Source organism: Amblyomma maculatum, chromosome 6 (genome assembly GCF_055883805.1).
Source record: "Amblyomma maculatum isolate TAMU_Amacu chromosome 6, ASM5588380v1, whole genome shotgun sequence".
Taxonomy (NCBI): domain Eukaryota; kingdom Metazoa; phylum Arthropoda; class Arachnida; order Ixodida; family Ixodidae; genus Amblyomma; species Amblyomma maculatum.
Genome location: NC_139349.1, coordinates 31,330,800 through 31,342,854, shown reverse-complemented (window position 1 = coordinate 31,342,854; position 12,055 = coordinate 31,330,800). Strand labels below are relative to the sequence as shown.

Sequence of the window (12,055 nt, the reverse complement as noted above, 5' to 3'; positions counted from 1 at the left end):
TGTGTGTCCTCTCTTGGCCGAACCGATGTGAAGACCGCGAGGAAGCAGTAACAGGCGGTAACAGAGGGTGAAATAACGCTATACTTGCCCTTCTCCGAGACCGTGATGTGCGCCGACGCGGCCGAGAAGGCGGCGCATAGCAACACACAGACAACAATGAGGCGCCTGACGAGGCCATGATGTGCGTGGACCCGGTGCTGAAACGCTGGTTCAGTCCTCATGTTTTCCCCAATGACGTCACTGTGCTGTCCGGACCGAGTGGCGAGACCTCCACCAACTCCTCCGCGGTGCTGTCGTTGCCATCGCCATCTTGTCCAGCAACTCTGCGGGGAAAGAAATGCGCGCGCTCAGCCATGCGTGCCTCACAATGCATGCGAAAGATGGTACTCGCAATGTCTGTATTATAACTCCGAGGTCTCGTTACGGGGAGGCGAGAACAGCCCATGACCCTCTGAGGACAGTGTTACGCCCGTAGACAGCATCACAGATCAGACTTATGCCGTTTCTCAGGTGGCAGGCCTGTGAAACAACCGCAGTTTCACAGTGACCTGTGACACAAAAGTGGTATAGTTCATGATTGCCGTACGAAGCTGTTCTCCACTTTCACTGAAAGTAATACCAGAGTCCTTGTAATACGTCCACGCACAAGTTCGCCATACGCGTTAGCAGCGCAAGAACACCATCATGACATAAGTCGCGGTTCTTCTTTTGGCCCCCTGGGCGCAGATTTTATGCGGTGCGCTGTCATCCAGCTCAATTCGCCCACGAAAGCAAAATTAGATTGTCACCGAATGTCTGCGCGTCTCGCATAGTAGAAAAGCGTTCAGCGCCGAAGGCGCCCAGCTGCAACACGTCACGTCAACTCGATCGGCGATAACTGTGTTCTCTACCGCTTCATTCACCCACTCCAGCGGATGTCAGCAGCGCGGTTGTGTACAAACACCCAGAAAAAAAAAAAAAAAAGAAAAAGCGCCGACATGTGAGTTGCGCATATGTGCGCAGCCACCAGGAAACATCCCGTTCACACGGAAGTGCTCAGAAAGGACAAAAACAAACAAACAAACAAACAAAACAAGTAGTAGGAAACAGCTGCCCAGAAAGGACAAAACAAACAAACAAAACAGTAGTAGGAAATAGCTTTCCCGACCCGTTCTGTGTGCCAGTGAGTGTGGTCGCCAGCTGAACAATCGCTCGTGCGTGAAGAGAGGGTACGCCCGAAGCCGCGTCTGTGGGAAATCACGCACGGCGCGAGGTGTCATTTATTGGTGCACGTTGATCTATAGGTCGTAATGGTACGCCGTCGTAAATGTAAACGCTACCAAAAAACACAAAGGGCCCGCGTGGCCGTAGCAGTATACTGTACCGCTTTGAGCGCAACCCAACAGCTCTCTCGTCATACTGCTCTCCCAATGCCCGCCTTCGTCACCGCCAAGAGGCAGATCTCGCGTGCGCGACCTGGCTATAGATACCATAGCCTGGCCCGGCAGAGGCGTTACGCAATTCTTTTCCGAGTGCCACCCACGTATGCCTCCCCGTGTGGATCTGGCGCAATGTGGCGTTCCGGTAAAGTCCTGCTCATGCGTGATGACCCCTCGGCAGCCATTTTTGGCGGTCTTGCAGAGCGAAAATGAGGGAGGAGTTCATTGTACATGCTTTTCCGAGAACGACGTTCCCTCGATCATCGACGCGACGAACTACTACACAATATTTGCGTGCAACGTAGCATATTAATTCTAAGCGCCCCTAAATGCGCGCATCGTCTCCGCCAGCCCTCGCCTCAAGCGAGAAGACGCAGTCAGAGTCGCCAGCGCAAGATCAAGTGCAGCGCGGAAGGTGTGTACAAAGATGAGCCAAGTGACTTTTCACAGGCTGGGCGAGACAAGCCCTGCACTTGGCTACTGCTTGAAAAATACGCACACCTTAGTATATACTGTAAGATAATTTTCCCATCAAATATCCAAGGGTATCTTGGATAGTAACGCGCACCTTTGCAAGAGGGGTGCGTGTTATTGGAAAAAAGAAACCGAGAGCCGCGCACGTACGCATCCAGGCAGAGCGGCGCACGGCCATTCAGCGCATGGGTGATGAATTGTTAAGCAGAGGCTGACAGCTTGCGACCTCAGTGACCGTGATGGGCAGTCAAGCGAGCGCTTGAGCTCTGCCCGGATGTGAACACTGATGCCGCTGCTTTAAGACCAGGATTTCCTCTTATTCTCGGTCCGGTTTGTAGCGATTCTCTTCGACGCCTGAAGGGGTGTCAGTAGCGATTCCACGGGTTTATCAATCATGACGTCAGTTGTGCGGTGGTCTTCGTTAATAATAATAATTTAATAGCTGATACGGGGAAGTGGACAGTTGCTGCTGCGAACGTGTCCGCGTTTTTCTCTTTGCAAGAAGCTTTGTAGTGCGCATTTGAAAACTGCGTAAATTAGGGTACGTGACAGTATTATTTAACACGTCGCAATAAGCCAGAATACATATGTACGCGTACGCCGGTAGTGACGCTTCCCCGGTCACAGCCGGTCTCGAGAGAGAGCGAGCTAGGCTCCCCATGGAGACCAGCCGTGTCCCGGTATGTCTAGAGTTTCCTCCAGCGGGAGAATATACAGGAACACTTGGTATCCCTGCAGTACATACGATCACGCAGGGGTGCCGGCTACACTTGGATCATCCAACCGCAGCCTTTTCTTTCGGCCGTCATTAGTCTCCGTGCTTTCTTTCTTTCTTTCTTTCTTTCTTTCTTTCTTTCTTTCTTTCTTTCTTTCTTTCTTTCTTTCTTTCTTTCTTTCTTTCTTTCTTTCTTTCTTTCAGAAAGAGCTAAATAAGCAAAATGGCACTGTGTGAAAATACGCCCAACTAATCTTACAGCCCTTTGCTAAATCGCGCTCTCTCATTTTATTCCTGTCGGTCACTGACGATTTCGGTTAACAGGTCAGTGCGGTGCGGCAACAGTCCTCTTGGATAAAAAACTTTGAAAGCAAAGGTACTGAGATGAGGGGCGACCTTGAAAACAACGACTGTCAAGAAACGAAACTGAAGGAAGCGGAGCTGCTCACCAGCGCTATCGTCGGAATTGAGCGGGTGCACGCGTTCCATGTTGTGCCAGAACGCGCGGCCCGCGAAGCCAGCCGTCGGCGCCGGCGCGCCTTTGGCGGGTCGCATGCCCACACGAAGCCAGTTTCCGTCAAGGCCGACTTCGTTTCCGCTCGGTTTCGCCCCATTTTCGCTCAACACCGGGGTCCCCGCACGCGCAAAGCAGAAGGGAGACACGGGGAACTGTCGACGCGTGGTGGAATTGAAGTCGTCCCCGCGCCGCCGCGCGGTTTCTTGCAGCGAGATGTGGCGTCATTCGCACGTCGTCGCGCCTTCCGGCGTTTCAAGATATGGCTTTTTTCAACGCTGTGCCCTCGGATGCCACACGTTAACTAGCCCAAGTGTCTGTATATGTCTTGTCCTTCCTTTATGTCTGTTCTTGCAAGTAGTTTTTGAGCTTTGAAAAACTGGGTCCGACGCTAGTACTGTGGTTCTGGTGCTGTCGGGAACAGTTCACCGCGAAGTTAAGAGTTCCATCAGTCGCACTGCAACTGGGTTTTATTCTACACGGCGCATGATGGTGGTTAGATAAGCGGGACATGCTGCTCTCTCCAAAAAGAGAGACGATGCTCTGGTGGGTTTTCCTTAGTTGCCTTCTGGCTTCTCGTTTTCTTTTGGTCGGCATTTGGAATCCACGGCGCTGCCGGCTCTCAAGAATGTTCCGTTCTGTACCTCCAGTATCGACTACGGTTTTGCCCTGTGCAAAGTAATTGGTTCCATTTTTAAGCCCTTCTCTACAGCGTCCTTCATAGCCCGAGTCGCTTATACACGACGTTAAAGCACGTAAACGATAAACCAAACAGCTGCTTCCTAACCCGGATCTCCTTTACCATTCCCATTTTCATCTCTTTTCCCCAGTGCAATAGAGTCGATCGTCGCATAACCTTCAACATGTCTTATTCTAATACTATTCGCAATTTTGAAAACGGATTCTGTTGGTTTCGAATACTGCATCATGAGCTATTGATTCATTCCACGAATTCAATAGAAGATAATTCGATTCGATATTCGAGAAACTGGAATATTCGCAACACCCCTGCTAATCGGAGAGCTGTGACAATCGCATGACTGAGGTGGGACAAAATTTACTCATGGGTGTATAGGTGCAACCGATGTATTTACGCGATGCTCGGCTGGTTTCAGACTTGCAGTACGGGGACGGCTGCGTGTGAAGCACGAACCATCCGATTCGAAGGGGAATTCCCCTTGTCCGCGAAGAGGAACGGACCGTCTGCAGCGAGCAGCGGTGGGTGTCGGAGATGCACCGCCATTGCGTGCTTTGTGCGTCCCACTTCCAGGGCGACAGTGGAGCGCTCGGGAGACATTAAAAAAAGAAAAAAAGAAGAAGAAACGGAGTCGCCCGCACGCTCTGCTGATACTGAGAGCCAGTTGAAGAGAAAGAGAGGGGTCCAACCAAATAGAGGTCGGTTCCATTACAGAGGTGCCGTTTAGCGTGATGGATCACCGCCGTTCAAAACCGCGAACCACGGCCTACACCCCCCCCCCCCCCCCCCCTCCTCCCCCGTCTTCTTCTCCCCCGTCTTCTTCGCGGCTGCGGTGAGGTCTGGGTGCCCGAGACAAAGGGAGACACTCGTGCGCGAGAGCCTACCGTCAATGCGGAAACCACCGCGTCGAGTCGCCGGGCGACGTCCGCCTGTCATTAGCGAAACGCCCAGTGTGTGCTTGTGTGCACCTCATACGAGTGCCTACTGCCAAACCACCATTGTTTTCAGCCCTTCGAGAGCGTCTTCTCTCGCTCAGCTCCCACACTGGCGATGCATGCACACGTCTGCGCTACTAGGCAGGCATCACGGAAAACCTGGCCTCTTTCCTCCTCTCACAGGTTCTTGCTTTGCCTGCTATTCAGGGATTCCGGTCGGCAACGGAGCCTTGCGTGCAGCGGATTGAGAGCCGGGACTCCCTTCTTTGCGCGGCAAAGACCATGTGCCCGTTATACGACATATGCGGGTTGGCGCTATAACGCTGCAGTAACCGTAGGGAGTTGTTTGGTATAGTGTTCCGCCCGGTTATAGTGTTGCTGAAACAGATACGGACGCATTCGAGTGCACGAACAGTCCGAGCATTACGCTACGCTCAGATGTGGAGGGGGGAGTGGCCATAAATTGAACAAAAGAACAAAGGCAGGGGAGTTGTTTCGCGGACGTGTAACCTTGTGCCATTCCGCTTCGTTCCTCCCGGTCCGGCCGAGTTCAGAGGTGGAAATAAAAAAGGAAGTGGACCGGCATTTCGAGGATCCAATGTCAGTGCCCGAGATCAACCATTGTGTTTCTGCGGCAGAAGTTCGCCTTCAGCGTTGTTAAAGGGTCGAGGTAACGCTGTTCGCGGCGCCAGAGCGGCAGGAAGGCGCCGGAATGACCGCAAATAACGGGCTTCCCTCGACTGCTATTGCAGGATGTCCTTTGGACGCAACGGGTGGTCGAGGCTTTGGTAGCCTTTTCTTGATTTACATGTTATTGTTTGCATTTTTAGTGGGATGCGCAGTGTCTGACACACGCTGAGAATTACACTACTCGGAGCTTCACACTTGAATCTGAGCTAGACGCGAGGGAGAGAGAGAGCACGATATAGGAGCGTGTCAGGATAACCTGCGGCGTACCGCCTTCGGAGGAGACGAAAGAGAAGACAGAAGTGCAGCAAGCGGACAGGCTGGCAGCAGGCGTTCAGTTGTCGAATCGCTGCTAGTGTGATGTGGACAGCGGCAAAAACAGGTCCAGACAAATGCTAAGGTGTGAAATAAGAGCTGGATTCCGGTCAGACATTCTAAAGACTAGCGGAGTTCTGCGCGTCTGCGTTGAATCTTCCGGTTTGGAGGCGTTCTCTCCAGAATTACAAGAGTAGAATTAGCCGGACCAGTTGCTAGAATTCCGCTTGTGGGTAGTGACGAAACAGCATGTGGCAGCATTGCTTCGCAGGCGAGGGGATCCCTTGCTGGCTGACTCCGTCGCCTGGGCGGAGGAGAGTGGCTGTGCCGGCGAGGGCGCCACGCAAAGGCAGAAGTGAAAACGTCCGCCCACGTTAGACCCGCGTGGCAGTTCCTCAGGCTGGCCCACGCGAGCCGATCGAGGACGAGTAACGGAGGCGGCAAAAGGCGCTTTGTGACCAGCTCGGAAAGGAAACGGCGACGAGCTGTGGCATGGGCGAAGCTTGCCCGCGCATGGCGCCTACTGGTCTGATGGGCTTGATGCGAGAAAGCATACCGGCCTTAACACTTTCCTCTTCTGGTAACGGCATCGTCCGTATGCGGAGCGCAGGAAGCGAGCTCTGCAACTAACTGCGTGTAACGAGCCGGGCTTTCCCGGCAGACCCGCACCGTAACGTGATCGATCTTCCGGGAGCATTGCCCGCTCTTGCGTCCTGTATGCGAAGAACGCAAGCGCCGGTTTGAGATCGTGCCCTGCCGCACAGTGTATCTGTCACAGCTCCCGTCGTCGGGTGTATAGTATCTGGCTGGGCACACTTTAATGAACAGCAGCGGCATATCACTTTTTCTGCCCAATCGGTTTCCCTAACTATAGACAAGAACTCGTCGAGGGGCTCGTGTTGTCTTGAGATTAGTTATGCCCCCCCCCCCCCCCCCCCCCCCCCCTCTTGATATAAAACATAGCAGCTACCGCAAGACGGTATAAATTGAACAAAACTTATGTTAATCACATCGGTATCAAGAGGACGAGAAAAGGAAGAAAATGCGAGGAGGTTAACCTACAAGGGAAGCCGGTTTGCTACCCTGCACAAAATTGATAAAAGGATATAAAAGTCAACTAGAAAAGAGAGTAAGAGGGCAAGAGAAGTCAGCAGGTGAAACGCACACTGTGAAGTCACAGCCTGTTGCTCAGGCCTGACACTCTCAGGAAACGGAGGAGTGCCTGGCATGTCTTCACCGCAGATGATCGCCGCGGCCAATGTCCGTCAGAGGGCGTGGGCCAATATCTCCAAAGCACGCGCAGAGATCGTCTTCCAGCACTATTTGGGACATTCACAAAGAGTATATGTGACATTACGGTATCAAGTACGGGATACGGATTGCATCCTGTAGACCTGTGAGGGTTCACAAGAACAAGGCGGGTCACGTAAACCTCGTTTATCGGTAGTTTTTCGGTCCGTGCCGAACGAATATAGGGTAAGCATCTACTGACACTGTTCTTCACATTCATCCTGGCCGTCTTGCTGCATCGGCACTCGATACTAACTGTCGTATCTTCGAGCTGTAAGATGAGTCCCCGTCGTTTCTACCTTGTATGTGCGGACCATGCGACGCTATCCTATTAGCTCATGCGGTGTTTGATCGAAACAGACCAGCAGCGTACGCGCGATTACATCCAAAACGTACAAGCCGTTGACTACGTACAAGCCGTTCTTTCGACTTGCCCGGGCTCGATCCGGGTCCGATGCGGCCCGCGGTTATCGCTCACGAGACTCTCCAAGCAGCATATACTCCTGGTAATCCGCGCAGCGACAGCCTCCTCCATGCAGCGTGTCTTCCCTGCGAATCAAGGCGGCGGCCGATAGCCGCATTTGTCCGTGCTTGCTGGCTTCCCGCCGCCGTGCGGTTCTGTGCTGCCGCCATAACAAAGTGACCTGGCGAACGGAAGTGATTTCCTTGCCTGCGATCGTGCAAGTCTCGTTTTCTGGTCCGGCATTACGAGGATACGTGGACGTTTTCTCCGCGGCCCGTCCCTCCTGCCGGCAGCGGCAGCAGCAGCAGCAGCAGCCCGAAAAGGATCGCTGTTCCCATCTCAGCGTGGCTTTCCCCAGCGATCGCCGGTCGCTAATGTTCCCATCATCCTCCACGCAGCTTTGTGTGCGGACAGATACACACACACGGGGCCCGATGTTTCCTTGTCACGCACCCGCCGGCATTTTTTTTTTTTTTTCCTCTAGCCTTGTCCCTTCTCTGTCTCTGTAGGCATTCGTGTACCCACCAGAAGTCAGGCGGGGGGAAGTGGATTCGGCGTGATAACACAAGTTCTCTCGCTAGCTTGCATCTGGCAAGGCACGACTCGACCTGTGGCGTCGATCACCTGTTGCTGTACCCCCTCCCCCATTACCCCGCGTAATGCATTCTCGGGGGCTGATGGCCGGCTGTACCCTTTTGAGACCTTGACGCTCGGACACCATGCTTCGGGCGCTTCTTGCTGTCGCCTAAACTGGGAGGGGGGAATCCGATCTGGCGACCTGCTCATGGTCCCCCCCGCCGGTTGAGTGGGCCAGGGTGGTTTCGGCTGCCAGGCTTTGCTGGATCGCAACAGCCAGCGATGGGGGTGGGATTACCGGAGCCCACCCTCTGGGGACGAGAAACCTCATAGGAGTTAGCGGCGAGCTTCCACACGGCTGTGAGGGCCAGCTCTGCACATGATGTCCGATACTTGAGCGGAGGCAGACCTGGGTGCACTTGGTGCATCTTTCAGGTTGGACACATGAAATCCGGCGTGACAAAAGGCACAAAGTGCACCCAGGTCGTCTCAGCTCAGGTATCGGACATCATGTGCACAGCTGGCCCTCACAGCCAAAAGACGAAATCTCCCTCCGGCACGCGGGGGTGTGCCGTCGAGCCACCGACGCGGCTGCTTGCGGGGGGAGGGGGGGTTATATATGGTGGCTGGGCTCCAAAAGTCACCTCGGGGAAGTAGCCCTTTTGGCTAGCCGCGCGACTTAGATGTCGATATGGGAGGCTAGTAGTTCCCATAATGGTGAGGACTGAGGAGGGAGGGGGAGGAAAAAACTTTATTTAAATAAAAAAAAAAGTAAACACTCCCAGAAGAACCTGACTGTGAACACCTGCCCAGTTAAGAGAGTAGCAGTTAGCAGGCCCGAGTTTATCTCATGCTGAGCCCGGTTCATGGTTGTTGGCCCGGTAGCCAGGCTATAAACGCTCACACCTCTGTAGGTGTAGAGTAAGCTCAGATGAGGAAATAAAGGCTGGATGATGGATGTCACGCCTATAGGTGGATGCCCGGAAGCATCGTTACACATAAAACTCGGAGCCGGGACCCGTGAAAGCACTCGGTGGGCAATTAACCGCGGGAGCGAACGGTCCCTTTGAAGTGACTGAACCAATGACCCGGGCCCGTGGTTGGTACGGGCTATGGGACCGGGTTGTTCTGAAGGGACCTCAAATTCGTCACCCCCACGTTAAGTTGTCACCTGTCTTGACTTCGGTACCTGGGTGCGCCCGGTGGGTAGGTGGCATTTCCGCGAGGCGGGGCCGCATATTCGAAGGATCTTGGTGCTCTCACTGTCCTGGCGAGACAGTCTCAAATGGGAGCCAAGAATGTCAGAAATATATGGCCAAAACTCTCTGTCCCCGTATCCCATCCATCCACCCATAACCCACTCCTTATTCCTATTTCCCATTTCCTATTGTCCCATTCCACTCTGCTACGTCACAGGGGAGATCAGGGCAGTCTCCCCGGGCCGGTCTCGTGGCTGTGGGTCGCTACGTAGCATGTAGCCATGTCAGCTGCCAGCTACCACCTCCCACGTAACGACGTCCCCCTTTGAGGCGCGTGGGTCTAGGGTGGCCACTTTGACCTATGGTGGCCGTCATCTTGGGTGGCATCACGTGACCTAGGGTGGCCGCAAAGTGTGACACCTCCGAACGACAGTATGAGCCATTAAAGGCTTTCGCCTTAAAAGACGCATAGCCACCATCAATCATCAGGTGGCGTTGAAAAGATGTCGATATGTCCAGCTTCGACGTAGTCATGCGCATTCGGTGCCGGGGAAAACGATCAATGACTCGCAGGAGTGGTGAGCCGCTTTCATATATAAAGCACCTGGCCGCCATTGGCTGGGTCTAGCGTTAAACAGCAGTTCATAAACAGCAGTTCATAAACAGCAGAATCTCGCGTTCTCTCATCTCCCTGCACTGCTTACGAGTTCAGGAGGAGAAGCGAGCGAGCAAAGTGTGGCAAGCAGCATGCAGCCCGACACCATGTTGCATAAAATACCTTTAGCCGCGTTAATTTGCAGGTTATTTTCCCACGGACTAAGTATGAGGCTCCGTAGCTTGGTCTTGACGTTCTCTGTGCATATCGTTGAACGCTTGGACTGCGCTGACTGCGATACGCGTGCCGTGCGAACTACAAGCCTTAAGTTACTTCCATGCATGGGGCCCTTCCCATGGCTCATGGCCAGGCGCTCAGAAGAGTTGCTAGGGCGGGTAAGGCTTAAATTGTCACGCTGCGCGGCTCTCGACTCATGGCTATGAGAAGCCCATCCATGGTTCGCTTTGCCGTACACTGCTCTGCTCACTACGCTGCTCGCCGCATCCAAGTGCGCAGTACACCAAGCCAGCAGAATGCGCTTCGGGAAGACCTGTCGGTTCATTGATAAGCATGTAATCTTTGTGGTTGCCAGGCCTGTGAAGATCTTCAGTATCTCGCTTTTAGCGTGAGACGATCGACTACACGTGTGAATATACCGCGGAGAGAAACGAGGAAGCCGCGCTCTTCGCTGGGCGGCACATGCACCTATCTCAGCGGCGCCTGCAGTAACACGAGCACCACCTCTGCAAGCGGCGGCGGCTTCCCCAGTTGCACAAAGCTCAGCAGCGTCTTTGCCGGTGCTTGCTGGGGCGAGGGGCCGCTCGACCGGCGGGCCCCGCGGCGTCGCGCTGTCGCCGGCCCTTTCTGGTTCAGCGCCCTCGCGCAGGTTGGTGCGGACCGGCTCCCCGGCGGCCGAGGCGAGACGCCAGTCGTAGGCGCCGTTACCTGTCTGCCTACCCGCGCGCGGACGATAAGTGGGCATACCAGAATGCAGCCCCGAAGCTTTCCCCGCTGCGCCCTGCCGGGGCCTGGGCCGGACACCCACGCTGGCGATCCCTGTCCACCTTGCTGGTCGCGTGGTCCGGCCGGTCTAGCTTTCGTTGGCAGGCGGCTGCAGTCGCCGATAGCCGGCTCTTTGCTTGTAAGACATCTTCGTTTATGGCTTGTTAACTTTCCGTTCGAATTTCTGTCCTCGTCAGTGGAGCTTACAAGAAGAATGCGTTGCATATCAAATGAAATTTTCTTCACTGTTGCGAGTGTAATCTCCGCCTGTCGCCGGCCTGCCCGAAGCGTGCGCGTCGGGGCAAGGTCGTCCTGGTTAGGAGGAGCATTAAGCGGCGTGTCAAGGTTGCTTCGATCACGATCGCCGTGGTTTGGTTGCTGCCTTTAGCGGATCGGCCACTATATATTTACTCGGCACAAACGTAGCGTGACTACTCTGCTTGGACGGTGCTCCCGAAGCCTGTGGGGCGAAGGTGAAACCTAGTGAAATAAATTTTCTCAATCGATCGTTGGGAGGAGGAAGGGGAAGGGGGGGGGGAAGCAACAGGCTCTCAATTTTTTATTTTGTGTTTGAGTTAACAACTTCATAGCTAGGGTTCTCATGCTGCACATATATTGTCACACCGTCAGCTAAGGTAAAGCCAGTGGCCAGCTTTCATGAACCGTAAATATCGCACCGAACTATGCACCTCAGAATGCGACCCCACCTATCAACGCTATTGAACACGACCATACCATTGTTTGGACTGAGTCCGTCCGGAAGCTCTTATCGCGAATTCCAATCGACTATTCAGAGCAAGTTTCCTTGTCCACGAAACCGAATAGGTGTTTGAATGGGCAAGTTGGATTCATATCTTGAATTGTGAACCGACATCGACGGAACAGTCCCTAAACATCTTGCTCCTTCACGAATTCGGAGAGCGCTCCGGATCGCTGATCGAAATTCACCATTATGCAATGAACGCCATTCAAGTGGAAACATTTCCTTGAATCATCAACGCGGTGCCTTTCTTACGACACTTTACTATGCTACTGACCTGCAGAAGTAAGGGCTTCATTGAAACATCTGGGACATTTCTGCTTGTATATACAGAGCCCACCCGCCTATAGAAGGGCGATATATGATCGACACGTACGTACACATCTAAGAGTTTGCTGGAAGTTTCGATACCACC

At 53.7% G+C, this 12,055-nt stretch overlaps 2 protein-coding genes across 4 annotated transcripts in view; one reads left to right on the top strand and one right to left on the bottom strand.

The window, feature by feature from the left end:
• The window catches only part of Grp170 (hypoxia up-regulated Grp170 co-chaperone protein), a 534,702-nt gene that overhangs the window by 36,162 nt on the left and 486,485 nt on the right, over positions 1–12,055 (top strand). The window lies entirely within an intron of this gene.
• The window catches only part of LOC146185400 (semaphorin-5A-like), a 143,419-nt gene that overhangs the window by 41,197 nt on the left and 90,167 nt on the right, over positions 1–12,055 (bottom strand). For all 3 annotated transcript variants that reach the window (XM_084606340.1, XM_084606338.1, XM_084606339.1), the window contains exon 3: positions 89–323. In XM_084606340.1, the coding sequence (XP_084462466.1) occupies positions 89–221 (133 nt within the window). In that variant the 5' untranslated portion in view covers positions 222–323. The remainder of the gene's footprint in view (positions 1–88; positions 324–12,055) is intronic.